Source organism: Ceratotherium simum, chromosome 17 (assembly GCF_057802395.1).
Source record: "Ceratotherium simum simum isolate JZ-2026a chromosome 17, ASM5780239v1, whole genome shotgun sequence".
NCBI lineage: Eukaryota > Metazoa > Chordata > Mammalia > Perissodactyla > Rhinocerotidae > Ceratotherium > Ceratotherium simum.
Window position 1 is genome coordinate 24,889,096 of NC_141916.1, and position 14,818 is coordinate 24,903,913.

The following is a 14,818-nucleotide window of genomic DNA, read 5'->3' on the forward strand; positions in this document are numbered from 1 at the left end:
GTTTTTAGCTGGGCTCTCTTTGATTGTCTCCTTCCCTCACTCCCCATTAAGTTTCTTTTGGTCTGCCTCCACTGATATCACACTCAGCTCTTAGCCTCCACTAATTGCTAGATGATTGCTCTATTCTTTCAGTAACATCCTGGAGGCATAAATTACTCCACAGTCTGATCCAATTAAATTCAGGCCCCTTGGCCAGGGTCATCTTGTAGGTCAGTCTTTGAGGTCAGGTCAGACCTCAGGAGGAGCCCTTCTTAGCTGTCTCATTCCTTGGTTCTCTCTGTTAAACTTCAATTTGACCTACCGTTTTACTTGTTGCTTTCATCGAGCTATCACCACCCTCCTCTTAACGGCACACCACCAAAATCTGACTTCAATGGCACCTTTAGGATTGAACTTCCTATGTTCTCTTCTCAATAAGCTCAGTCTCCTTAGGAAAAGCTATGGAAATTTCTGTTCTTACAGCTTGATTCTCCCCCTAAGAAGAAACTTTGCACCAATTCTATGGATCTAGGGGTAAGGCCCACTTCTCAAAGTAACATCCCTGATCTATAAGCAGGATGCTGAATTATGGCAATAGCCCCTGGTCTACTTGGCTTGCCTTTCTCAGCATGGAACCTCTGCCCTACCAGAGATTTTGTGTGGGAATGATTCGGGCCTTGTGTTCTTGGCCTGCTGTGCCTGGAGTAGATCTTCTGTTCTGTGAGTTGGGACTGAGTGGAAGAAGGGAGCTTCAGACTCTTAGCTACTCTTGCTTATAATAGAGCTTCTGTGGCACAGAGCTGGGTGAGATGAGGAGTGCTAGGTGGCTTGCCCTCCCAGGGAGAAACCTTAGCCCTAATAGGGAGCTGGGGAAAATGGAGTCCTGTGTTCTTAACTGCACCAATCAAGAATAGAACTATCATCTGGCTGAGGTGGGGGGAGGAAAGAACAATCATGGTTCAAATGTCACAGATGCTTACTGTTCTTACCTAGATTTCATAGATTTTCTTGAATAAATGTTTCTCCATTTTTTTGTATAACTTTAGGACAATTTCCAGAGAGTTTAAATAGTAGCTATATTTTATAATTTTTACCAGTTATGGTTGTTTTGCTGGAGAGAGTCCACAGGACTCCTCAAGTTGCCATTCCAGAAGTGCTTCTTCTCTTGGCTATATTTTTAAAGATAGGTAACTTTGCAGAGGACTCTCATATTCTCATTCAATCTTTGAGGCTGATTAGCTCTATTCATGTCCATTCTTCTCTTTCCCTACTTCACTCATACTGATCTACCAGATGACTGGTCTACCTCCCAGATGGTGACTCTCTGACTTACATCTTCTCTTCCATTCCTTCTCAGGACTGTCCTTCCCCTGACAAATTTCCCCCTTTTGAAGTCTTACACTGTGTCTCTTTAGACACCTGCTCTAAAGCCAAGGATGTGTAATCTAAAGCTTCTAGCGTTGTAGACAATCTTTTCCCTCACCTCTGGATTTTTTTAATAATACTTCCATTTTGACCTTCTTAAATGGAGATTATTCATTCTCCAATTGCCAACTCATGTCAAGACTGGTCAACTTTGTCCAACAACCCATCCTCTTTCTAGTCTATGCCTTCTGGTCATATACTTGATGTGACTAGAGAAAAGTAAATTGAAAATGCCACCTAGACATGTGAACCCTCTGCTAATACAAAGTCGCAGAGATGCCTTTACTTTGGAAAGGTCACCAAGTTCTGGGAATCTAATTCTTTTCATTAAATGTTGAATTGATTAAGCTCTGGTCAATGAGATATCAACAAAATTCACAGGAGACTGATATACAAGTAAATCATATGACTGTCAAATGGAATCAAAACCCCTTTTATCTTGGTGAAATTTACTCATAGCAAATATCTTAACAGAAAGCTAATTATTATAAACAGAAGATTTCTTGATGAGTATGGAATCTGAATAAGAGGTGTTAGCACAGTCAGGTTTTTAAATGATAAGGCAGTTGTTTCCATTTCTTTCTAACTTCTTTTCTCCAATTTCTATATAACCCCAGTTCTTCCCTTACAATATCTTGAGAAAGTTATGTAGTTGTAAATTGGGTAATTCCAGTTTACAGTTGGAAAAACAGACACTCCATGTTAAGACACTCTTAACATGTTAAGATCCATGTTAAGATACTCTCATGGATCTGTCCAAGATCCATGAGAAAATCAGAGGCAGAACCAGTAATAAAATCCTCCTTTCTGCCCATCAAGGTGAGATGCCTCCCTCACATAGTTCTCTAAGCATTTCTGGAATGCAAAGCTCTATTTCCAAAATTAGATGTTATTGGGCATAGTACAAAAGGAGTGATGCCCATCTATATTCAGTCTGTATTCAATTGCCTGAGGTTACTGATACCAAAAATACAAACTGCCCAGTATTCTTGGAGATGTTTTGTGAAATATATAAACCAGATTCTGAGTTAAGTTACAGAACATTTGCATGAATACTCTCCAGATGTTTGATGTCACAGAAAGAGCTTATTCTGTTGTTTGGGATTCATCAAAACCACATCCTCTGTGTTTGCATATGACAGGGCACCCTGGGACATGAATGCTAAAAAGAGAATGGACACATATGGCACTCTTTAGGGAAAATAAACTTTGCCACATTGCAATATGAGACGAAGTTAAGGAGTGTGATGTGACTTTAGAATACATATATCAAAAGTGAAGTACAGTAAAATGTTTGGTACTTTTCACAGAGCCACAAAAATTTTCAACAGAAACCAATGTGTATGTGTTGTAATTAATATTGATTACATAAGAGCAAGAGAAATAACCACATTCAGCCAATGCCAGTGGATCATGACCAGCATCCATTTTGAGTATTTAGAACCTGTTGTTAAATATTTTGAACATCTTTATTATCAGGGTGTAGAGTTTGATATATATATATCCATAAGATCTACCCTTTGATTATATTATTTAGATTATCTCTCTGCTTATTTCTGCCCATTGATCTGTCTTGTTACTAAAAGTGGCATGTTAAAATTTCATATTATTAGGGTGTTTCTATCTATGTCTCCTTGTATCTCCTGTAGTTTTTGCTTCATAAAAGATGGTTTGTTATTTGATGTAGAATATTCATGTGTTATGTCTTCATTGTGGATTATGGTTTTATCACTTCTTTTTCATGTTTTCCTGATTTGAGACTTGAGATTCTACTTTGTCCCTATCAGGATTGCTACCCCTACTCTCTTTTTATGTTCATTTGCCTGGTGTATTTTTTGCACATCCTTTTAATTTTAACCTTTATGAATCACTTTGTTTTAAGTGTGTCTCTTACATAAAGCATGTAGTTGGGTTTTGTTTGCAAGGCAATTGGCAAATTTTTTCTTTAAATAGATGTTATACCCATTCATATTATAAATTCTTTTTTTACATAAATACAGTAAAATTGCCTTTTTTGTTATACAGTTTTAGCATATGTACAGATTCATGTTACCATCATCATAATCAGAATATAGAACAGTTCCTTCATACTACCCCCATGGAGTAATTCCTCCATCCAACCTAACTCCTGGTAAGCACAGATCTGTTCTGTTGCTATAGTTTTGCCTTTTCTGAAATGTCATATAAATGGAGTCATACGGCATGTAACCTTTTGAGATTGTCTTCCTTCACTCAACATGCCTTTGAGATCCATCTGTGTTGTTGCACATACCAATAATTTGCTCCTTTTTATTTCTGAGAATTATTTCACCATATGGATATCATACAATTGTCCTACAATTTGTACATTCATCTGTTGGAAGAAAAGGGGTTGTTTACAGTTTTTGGAGACTATGAATAGAGTTGATATGCACATCTGTGTACAGGTTTTTGTGTGAACACACATTTTCATCTCTCTAGGATAAATACCTGTGAGTAGGATTGTAGGGTCGTATGGTATGAGTATGTCTAACTTTATAAGAAACCGCCAAACTATATTATAGAGTGACTGTACTGTTTTGTAGTCCCACCAGCAAGGACTAAAGTTCTAGTTGCTTTGCTTCCTTGTCAGCACTTAGTGTTGTCAAGTTTTTTGTTTGTTAATTTCCCCGTCTTCAGTGGTATCTCATCATGGTTTAATTTGCATTTTCCTGTGGCTAATGATGTTAAGCATCTTTCATGTGCTTATTTCCCATCTGTATATCCTCTTTGGTGAAGTGTATGTTCAAATCTTTTGCCATTTTTTTTAATTTATTTTTTTATCTTATTGCGGTCACATTAGTTTATAACGTTGTACAAATTTCAGGTGTACATCATTATACTTCTATTTCTGCATGGATTACATCATGTTCACCACCCAAATATTAATTACAATCCATCACCACACACGTGTGCCTAATCATCCCTTTCGCCCTCCTCCCTCCCCCATTTCCCTCTGGTAACCACCAATCCAGTCTCTGTCTCTATGTGTTTGTTTGTTGTTTTGCCATTTTTTTAGTTGGGTTGTTTGTTTCCTTACCATTTGGTTTTGAGGGTTTTTTATATATTCTGGATATGTCTTTTATTGGATATGACATTTGCAAATATTTTCTCCTGGTCTGAACCTTATCTTCTCTTTCTCATAAGTATCTTTCACAGAGCAAAAGTTTTAAATTTTAATGAAGTCAAATTTATCATTTTTTTTCCTTTATGGGTTGTGCATTTAGTGTCATATTGAAGAACTCTTTGACTAACTGCAAGTTACAAAGATTTTTCCCCTATGTTTTCTTCAAAAACTTACAGTTTTATGTTTTACATCTCGATCTATGATTGATTTTGAATTAATTTTTTATGAAATCTGAGGGTTTTTGCATATAGACATCCAGTTGTCCTAACACCATTTGTTGAAAAGACAATATTTTCTCCACTTAATTGCCTTTCCACCTTTGTGAAAAATCAATTGAACATATTTATATACGTCTATTTCTGGACTCTCTATCCCATCCCATTTATCTACATCTCTGTCTTCACCAACACAACACTGTCTTGGTTACGATAGCCTTTATAATAAGTATGAAAATAAGGTAGTATGGATTCTTCAACTTTATTCTCTTTTTCAAACTTGGTTAACTACTTTAATTTTTTTGTCTTTCCATGTAAATTTTAGAATCAGTTCTGTACATTCACAAAAATTCTCGGTGGAATTTTTATTGGAATTGCATTAGATCTATAGATCCCATTCATAATAAAATATGTACAACATGTTTTAAAATTGTACAACACAATGATGTAATGAGCACACATGAACCAACTAGTTAATCAAAGAAGTAGAACATTAAAATTTGCATCTATCTGTATGCGTCTCTATCTTATATCCGTAACTACTTTTTTCCTTGATGCAGCCACTTACTCGAGGGCAGACATTCCAATTTATTGAATTCCTGGGTCTTCTGAATCACCTTACCTTCTGCTTGTGATTTGGCTATTGGAATTTTACTTCTTATGGTGGCCTCTTCTAAAAAATGTCAAGAGAGTAGAAGAGGAGGTAAACTTCATACTACCTTAAGAAAACATATTTTGTAGCAGCTCCAATGATGAACTAATTTTTCAAGTTAAAGATCAAGTTTAAGGAGGTTTAAATTTTAATGTTAAATGAAGTAATGGAATTGAAATAATTAGTTAATACATCTATTCAATCATTTATTCCTTCTGAAGTCCCATAGGAATGAACCAGTACCCTTTTTGTAAGATACCTATAATGCTCTACATTGCATTACATTTATTTCTGCACGTATGCCATTTCACTTATCAGATTTATTTATTTTTTGCCTACTTGTATTGAAATATAATTGTCATATAACATTGTATTAGTTTAAGGTGTACAACGTAATGATTTGGTTATCTCTATATTGCAAAATGATCACCACAATAAATCTAGTTAACATCTATCACCATACATAGTTACAAAATTTATTTTCTAGTGATGAGAACTTTTAAGATCTACTCTTTTACCAACTTTCAAATATAACGATACAGTATTGTTAACTGTAATCACCTTATTGCACATCACATCCCCGGAATTTATTTATCTTTTAAGTGGAAGCTTATATCTTTTGACGACCCTCATCATTTCCTCCAGCCGCCAACCCTATCTCTGGCAACCACCAATCTTTTCTCCACTTAGATTTAGAGTGACATCTGTCGCCGTACTCCCACAGTACTTGACACCATGTCTGCCACTCAATAAATATTGAACAAATGAGTGAAATGTATTTTTACCTCTATTAACATCTTTCCCATTTCAGATGAATTGTTTTACTATTTCTTTGAGATTGCATTATGTTTCTTTCTTTCTTTTTTTTTTTATAATTTTATTTATTTATTTTTTTCCCCCAAAGCCCCAGTAGATAGTTGTATGTCATAGTTGCACATCCTTCTAGTTGCTGTATGTGGGACATGGCCTCAGCATGGCCGGAGAAGCGGTGCGTTGGTGCGCGCCAGGGATCCGAACTCGGGCCGCCAGCAGAGGAGCGTGCGCACTTAACCGCTAAGCCATGGGGCCGGCCTGTATTATGTTTCTTTTTTACGAGGACTCAAGACAGAAGTAAAGCTCAGGGAAATTAGTTTGTAGAAATGGAACGATAGATATTTCTAGACCCAACTGATTGTGTTAATGACTACCTACGTCTCTCAGTCGTCAATTGGATTTTTTTCTTTCACTTCTAGTGTATATACATTTGAATGCTTCCAAGTGACCTTGAACAGGGAGGTAAAGAATAAATGGAAGGGTACAATGACGATTAGGTTGTGAAAACACCGCCTGACCTTACCTGGGCACTCAATAATTTGCAGATCACAGGAAATCTATATCACAGAATACATTTTCATTTTTAAGGAATTTTATTTGGTGAGAAGCCTACTTGTGAGTTAATGTGGGGTGGAGGTATCCAGTACAAAACCTGTATCAGATTGACGAAATGTCAAATAGTGGAATGTATCCTTAGAATTAGTTTTTCTCATTCAAGTATTTACTAACATAAAATACTAATGTGTCTAGTGTTAGTGTCATTCATTATCAGGGAGTACGAAGGGTTTAGATGTGTATTTATGTATTTCTAAAAGTATTTTATGTATTTCTAAAAGTATATCTAAAAGTATTTACTTTTAGAATGCTAAAATTTCATATTTATAATGCTGCACTTAATTCATCCATTCAAAAATACTTACTGAGTACCTAGGCGCTGTTCTGGGCTCTGGGAATACAGCAATGAAGCAAACAACAGGTCATATTCTAAATTTCATAACCAAATGATGTGTGTAATAAGAAATTTTCTTTGCAATTTATCTAAAACAAATTATTTCTGTTATGGAAAATTCTGCATATACTATTGTATTATAAACATATTTGAATCTCTATTTTGATATTAAATAAGCAATATATAAGATTGATAAGAAATCTAAGTTAATAAACTAAATTGATATCTAATTGTTTTTGCAATTATTGCAATAATTTTGCAATTATTAATTATTGCAATAGTAATAATTCATATTATAAATATATTTGAAATCTATTTAGACTTTGCTTTCATGACAAGACAATATTTCATTCACATAATATAGCTCTCAATGTTTTACCATAGTTTTGCTCAAGATTCATGAGTCTTAGGCCATGGGATATTGTGATGTGATCTAAGAATGCCTTAATGTTGCTCTGAATCTATGTGTATATTGAACGTTGTCAGTAGGTTTCATTAGCATGCACTCTACTTTTCAATGTATAATTCTGTACTGCAAGATCATATAAGTGTGACGCAAATTTTACTCATGTTAGTTACCCATTTTCTCAATCAACAGATATTTCAAGTTTAATTGTTAACAGAGATAGTGTGAAATATTTTGACATGAAAATTGTTCCTGTACTTGAAGAGAATTAGATCATAACGCCACTAGGGGGCTCACGCACCATGTGTGTAAATCATGTGGCAGCACACATCCACATACACTTCTGGATACTTAAAAAGGACGTAATAGCTGGGACAATAATACCATATTCAGTAGTTTTGTGTGGTGGGTTAAGAAATAATATTCTTACCACAAGAGGAAAAGGCACAATAACAGAAGATTCTAGAAAATACATTAAACAGGTGTAACTTATCAGGGAAGTTAGCAATGAGGGGTCAAAAATTGAAACTGGAGAAATGTTAAAGTCTGGTATTAGTCTCTATGAACACTTCTTCTGTCAGAACCTGCCTATCGCTACAGGACCGTTAGCTCTAGCTATTGTCTTGGAGTCCTAGGGTTGAACAGAATTACTTTTGCACAAATAACATTACACAGTATTAATTCAATTGTCTCTTGTAATTGAGAAGACTTATTTGTAATCAATTAAAAAAATCTTTAGCTGGTTCATTTTCTTTAGAATAAGGTTGTATCAATATTCTTTCATTTTTATAGAGACCCTTATAAAGAAATTTGATTCCTTTCTTACATAATTTACATTCAGATGTTCCTAACCAAGAGTATTCTTAAATATTTTATGAATTCCATTTATATTTCTTTTGCTTTGTTTACAATCCAGGGGCAGTTCAGCATTAATTTAGCAGGAACTGGGATGAAGATATCCAGCACAGCGAAGTGGCTTGCTCAGGGGACTTATGCCTCTGTCATCATACACAGATCACAAGTAAGTTCTGCTGGACCAAAAAGCCTATTTGAAATAATTCTGTGCTGTGAATTAGCATTAAAGGTCCTCTACTTTAAATTTAGAGTTATGTGAGGTTAATGACTAATGAGTTATTGCATATAATGTGGTATATTACATATAATGGGGCATAACATTAATTTATGAAATTATGGAACTGGGTTCATTTTTATTAATGTGCATATGTAGCTTTTATATGGAAACAAACTCATGTCCAGGCTACAGATATCTGAATATGAAATATCAAGTGCCAGGGCATATGGATTTTATCTAGCTCAAATAACTTGAAATGCAGGTACTTCAAAAACAGGTAGTGTTTTTAGCTATACTTTAATCATTAAAGATTTGTAAGTTTTAATATTTCATGGGGAGGGGTAAATGTTTGGTTTATTTACCTCACTGCTTTGATTTAGTGCTGGGGGTGGTGTTAGAGCCATTTGTCATTTAACAAATATCCTTCACAGTTTCTTCAAGAATTAAGACTATTTTTTTATGGCTGTGCCAATATTTTCCTCTATCTTTATGTAGATAACATTGTTATTTGGCTTTTCCCTATAGCACATGTATAATCTAAAGCAGAACCCATTTAACTTTGTGGCTGGTATGGTGTACTAACATGTACACTTTACGATATGGCTCCCATCACTTACAGTCACCATGTTGCAGACAGCATGGCGCTATCTACAGTAAATCAGGATCTGTAAGTGTGCTCACCTATACTGCACATACATCAGCACCATCAACAGCCCCTGCCTGCTCTAACATTTTATGATTTTTCTTTCTTTTGATAAAAATGACTTCTGGTACACTCCTATTTATATGAATATTCTTTGTAAATGAAATTCAATTTTCTGATATTCATAGCCTTTAAAACATTCTATTTCTGAAGACTATGAAATTGTGTTTTAATTAATAATTAAAGCATTTTAATTTTTATTATTTCTGTCATATGGGTAAGCAGTAGGCTTTCAAAAAAATGGCTATTTATTTTGAAAGATTTATTTGGCATAGTTAAGTCTAATTTCTTTTGGCAGAAGAATGGGAATTAATTACTTAAAGTATATTCTGAGCAGGTATAAATGTAGAGAGTTCAATGGAATATTCTGACCTTATTTATCTAGCTTTTAGCTGTCTTTTGGTTAAATGTAAAGACTGAACTCTGGCTAAGGTCACCAGTAGATATGAATATTTAGTGCAATCAGTTCTTTTGCTTCTATTTAAGTTCTATTCTAAAGACTAAGTAATTAACGAATTGAGAATTTCTACATCAATGAAAAATGTTGCACATGAAAGTATTTCCTGAAATCTGATGCCTAGTGTGAAACCGAGACTTATGAAACCCAAATATACTTATGGAAATGAAACGTATTTTCATTTGCCGGTATGTTAAATCAAGATTAAGTTTTTCCTTAAACAGTCTGTTTGGCAATAGGAATGTATATAGATTGGAATTTTTACTGCCATTCTCTTCTCTATTTACTCAGATTCTCTAGAGATAAAAGGGCTTCTGAAAGAAAGGGCAACTTCAAAAGCTCCTGATCTCAAAACATTCTTTATCCCAAAATGTTCCAGGAACCCAGAGTTTCCTTCTCCAGCCTTCCTCTTCGATTAAAAAACAAAACAAAAAAAACGTACTTTCTCCAGAAAGTACAGGAGTTCAACTTGTTTTTGTCTCATCCTATCACAATTTCTTCACAGTCTTTTGACTTTTGGAGCTAAAGATGGGAGGCAGTTAAGAGAGAAAATCTATCATGTCCTGGCCACCCCTTCGCCACCTCTGCCCCTCCATTCCTCAGTGAGTGGCTCTGCTTTCTAAAAAAGACTCTCTCTTTTTATTCCTTTTCTAATTACAGTTATTGCTTTCAGCCCAGTTTTTCTCCCCATTTTACCACCTTTTATATTTTTCTTAGGCTGTGTTTCTAATGCTTCCATGAGATGTTGGAGATTAATGGGGTAGAATATGACTCATGTACAGTTAAGGTGAAGTTTGTATACTGTCTTTCTTTTATTTAGTCTATGAGAATCTTATATAAAATCATGTAAATATTGGGCAGTAAATTGAGAGAGGTTTTAATAAACTCACCAAAGCAAATAGATACCTTGATGGAAAATACGTGGATTGATATGAATTGTATAAATTATAGTGTGGTTTATAATCATCAAATAGCTAGTATGACTCTCAGGTTATCTAATAACCATGACTACAAATTTGACCTAATTCTGAAATGATATGATCTTTGACCTCAAATTCAGTTGTTCCAGGAAACCTCAGCTAATGATTTCAGCCACACCATTCAAAGCATTTGCTTTTTCTGCCTCGTGCACGCAGATACAAGCTTATATAAGATTCTCCTGTATTTCTGCCTCTGCCTATTTTCAGGATGGAACCAAAGTCTACGGCAGATGTGGAGGCTTCTGTGGAAAGTGTGTTCCTCACATGACTACTGGTCTTCCAATTCAAGTAATATGAACATTCAGAAGTGGGAGGTATGTCCCACAGAGGAGATATCTCTGGAATCTCAAATAACTGGTGCTCGTTTCTTTAGTCTTCCCTTTCAAAGGTTTCCATGTCCAACATATCTGTGCCTTTTTTTCAAGGTGCTCATCAGGGAGTCAAGTCACTGCTTAATTTTCTCAAGGCCTTCAAATTAATCTTAACAGATATATGACTCTAATCAGAATCTTTTTAAAAGGACTTAATAATTTATGGTAGGGTATACAGGAATATTTGAATGAATTATACAAAGATAATGTTGCTGTTAACAGCTTGGACTGGACCACAATTATGTTATACCTATAAACACATTTGTAAATCTCTACCGTATCCTACTGTACAGTGAAATGTTTATTCTACTTCCTGTTAAAATGGAACAAGTTAAAATTAGGAAAATGAACTCATCCAAAACTACTGTAATCTTTATTGAGCCTGTCAGGTGAATGGTAAATCAATAGTCACATCAGAAAAGTACATAGCCATTATACTTTCTACTGATACAGTTTAGATACCTTGTTTTATATTTATTTTAATTTTTAATTGTGGATTATGGTGCTTCAAATAAAAAAATAGTCCTAAACATGTGGTACAAATTTTGTGTTAAAAACATATGCTTGGGTTAAATACTAAATATGAAATTTTGTGGGTATAATACAGAAGAAGATAGGATATAGTAGAATTTGATTTAAAATATCTACCTCTAATTTTATTGTACTTATAAGAGCAATACGTTGTTTTTATAATGTTTATATTCTATTATGCCTTTATAACTCTTACATATGTATATATCTACTCGTAAAAAATCTGTTTTCTCAAAGTTATGTACTGTATTTTATTAATCAAATAGACAAATGAGAATTATTGAAATTTTGAAGATCCTATTTTGGTAAACATAAAATTATGTTTACCCATGCAAAATTTTTAGTAGATATGTTCAAGTTACTTTATCTGGGGTTTCTCAAAACCAGAATATAAAAGATAGTATAAAAATTAACTATTCATGGGCAAATTCTCAGGTATTGAGATTTTTTTCAGGTGGATAATTTAATCCACCTGAAATTTAATGTATTATATAACAATGTGAATTTGAAAGAATGATAGACAAATAATATTTTTCTACGGCAACCTACTCTGTAAACCGAAAAACTGAATCTACTAATGGATTTTTGTCAGTAAATAGTAGTTTACTAGTTTTACCCACAAAATTTTTTTTCCAAACATTTTTTAGGGGTGTATTGTACCATATAAGGTACTAAAGCAATTTTGTGCCAATGTGGTTAGATAAACATTTGGGGGTCTCTGTATCAGAAAAGAAGTATTTTGCACTGTGTGCCTTAAACCAGTTACAAACATTAATATGAAATGTGTAACATTTTCTAGAAATGTTTTCATTCATAATTAAAATCATAATTTATAAACATTTAAATAATAAACATATTTGTGTGATACATTAGAACTTTGTTTTCATTTTCCTTGCGTGTAAAAAAAAGAATCCTTCACCAAAAATTCTATAACTCTAAAATCACTTCAGAAAAGCTAAGAAATTTTTTATTCAGATTGTTGCAGTTGGGATGGAAATGGCTCCTATCTGGTGTACACCCTTCTCACGGCAGAGGAAATATGGCCAAGAGGCTGACAAAAACTTGCCATGCCTTTAAAAGCTTCTATTCATACAAAGGATACACATGTCTACTCACATTCAATTGGCCAAGTCAAATCACATGACCAAGTCCTAGTCAACGGGGTAGGGAAATATCCTCCCCCTACAGGGCAGGATGGCCACACACATGGAAATGGGTGAGGACTTACAATCCTCTCCCAAGGAGGGAGGAGATCCTTGTGAACAATATGTTATACCCATCCATCTTCAACTTCCCTAGAAATTGCCAAATTACTTCTCCAAAGCAGTTAAATCAATTTAAATTACTGCTAGCAGAGTGTAAAAATTTTGGAGTATCCACATCCTCAATGACGTGAATTTATTTTTTCTGATCTGATGGAGTATGGCATAGTAGTTCACTGTCTGAATTTACATTTATCTGATCACTAGATGGGATGTGGATCCTTTCATTTATTTTTGCCATTAGGTTTCTTTTTGTGAGAATTGCTTGTTCATTTTTTGTTCACTTTTGCCTCTCCTCTCCTCAACCTTTCCCACCTCCCCCACCCCCCACCCCACCTTCCAAATAAAAAAGGAATAAGAATGAAAAGAAATAAACATATAAGAAACTAAAGCAGTTTTATGTGAAAGTGATTTAAAACGTATAAGAAACCCTTATCAAAAAGCATGCTTTTATGTTGTAGCTATTAGTTGCAAATATTAACATACGGTGTATACTAATTTTCTATACTTTTTTATCATCTAAAATGAAGTGCTCTCTACATCTGTTTTATCTATTTTTCCTACTGTTTAATGAGAAAAGATTTCCCTGCTCATGTCAAACGCTAATTTCCCAGTCTCTGCTCTTGATTTCCTCCCACTCTGAATTCTCTAGGACCTTTTCCCACAGACTATTCTCTCTCCCTTTCCTTTCTCTCTCCACTGGCTCCTTCTCTTCATCCAAAACCATATTCAACCCTGCCCCCCCCCCCCCATCACTATTCACTCTCTCGTCTTCCTCTCACTGTCAAACTTCCTGAGAGAAACAGCTATCCTCACAGTCTCTTCATCTTTACCTTTCGGTCAAGCTTTGTTCCATTATAACATGGCTTCCAACCCTCAATATTTCATCAACACTTCTTTCACTAAAGTCACAAAGGAACTGCTAAGCACAGTTACATATGTTGAGTTCTTTTCCTTTTGATTTCTGAATAGCATTTGGCAAGGGAGAGGGAGAGTTCCATGAAATGCTGTGATGACTTTAATGGTCCAGCATATGGTCTATCTCTGTACATATTCCATGTGCATTTGAAAATAATGCGTATTCTGCACTAATTTTGTGTAGTTTTATGTAAGTAAATTGTGTCGTTAGTTTATTGTATTGTTCAAATCTTTTTTATATCTTTATTTTTTTTCTAATTGCAGTATCAATTATTGAGAGATACAATTTTTCTAATTGTAGTGTCAATTATTATAGTGTTGAGATTTTTTTCTAATTGTAGTATGGACTATTTTTCTAATTATAGTACTGATTATTAACTGTTGATTAAATTATCCTACTAATAGAATGTTAATACTAATATTCTATTAATTCTATTAATGTTAAATTCTTCAGCTATAATTGTGTATTTGTCTATTTCCCCCTTTAGATCCACCAATATTTTTCACGAATTTAGAAGCTCTGTTATTAGGTATATACATGTTTATGAGTTTTATGTCTTTTTGATGACACGTCTTTTTGACATGTATGATAATGTGGTGTCTTTTTGATGCTCTTATCCTTATGAAATATTCCTATATGTCTCTAGTAATACTTCTTGCCTTAAAGTTTACCTTGGTATTAAAATAACTACATCAGCTTTCTTTTAATTAGCGTTTGGATGATATATCTTTTGCCATCCTTTATTTTTAACCAATATATATCTTTATATTTAAAATGTCTTTTGTAACTAGCATATAATTGTTCTGTTTTTTTTATTTTTAAATCCAGTTTGACAATCTTCTTTTCTTGAAGAATTTGAGAGCATTTATATTTAATGCAATCATTGATATGGTTGGATTTCAGTCTACTGTCTTGTTATTTGTATTCTGCCTCATACAT

General features: G+C 34.2%; 1 protein-coding gene across 2 annotated transcripts in view; it reads left to right on the forward strand.

Moving 5' to 3' along the window:
- Window positions 1–11,949, forward strand: part of ADAMTS20 (ADAM metallopeptidase with thrombospondin type 1 motif 20) — a 180,449-nt gene extending 168,500 nt beyond the window's left edge. Inside the window, exons 38-40 of one of the 2 annotated variants that reach the window (XM_087442544.1) lie at window positions 8,501–8,605; window positions 11,004–11,079; window positions 11,216–11,949. In XM_087442544.1, coding sequence (XP_087298670.1) covers window positions 8,501–8,605; window positions 11,004–11,079; window positions 11,216–11,292 — 258 coding nt within the window. In that variant the 3' untranslated portion in view covers window positions 11,293–11,949. Of the gene's footprint in view, window positions 1–8,500; window positions 8,606–11,003; window positions 11,180–11,215 lie in introns of those variants that run through there. The other variant, XM_004428909.3, reaches the window with a different exon arrangement.
- The last annotated feature ends 2,869 nt before the right edge of the window (window positions 11,950–14,818 follow it).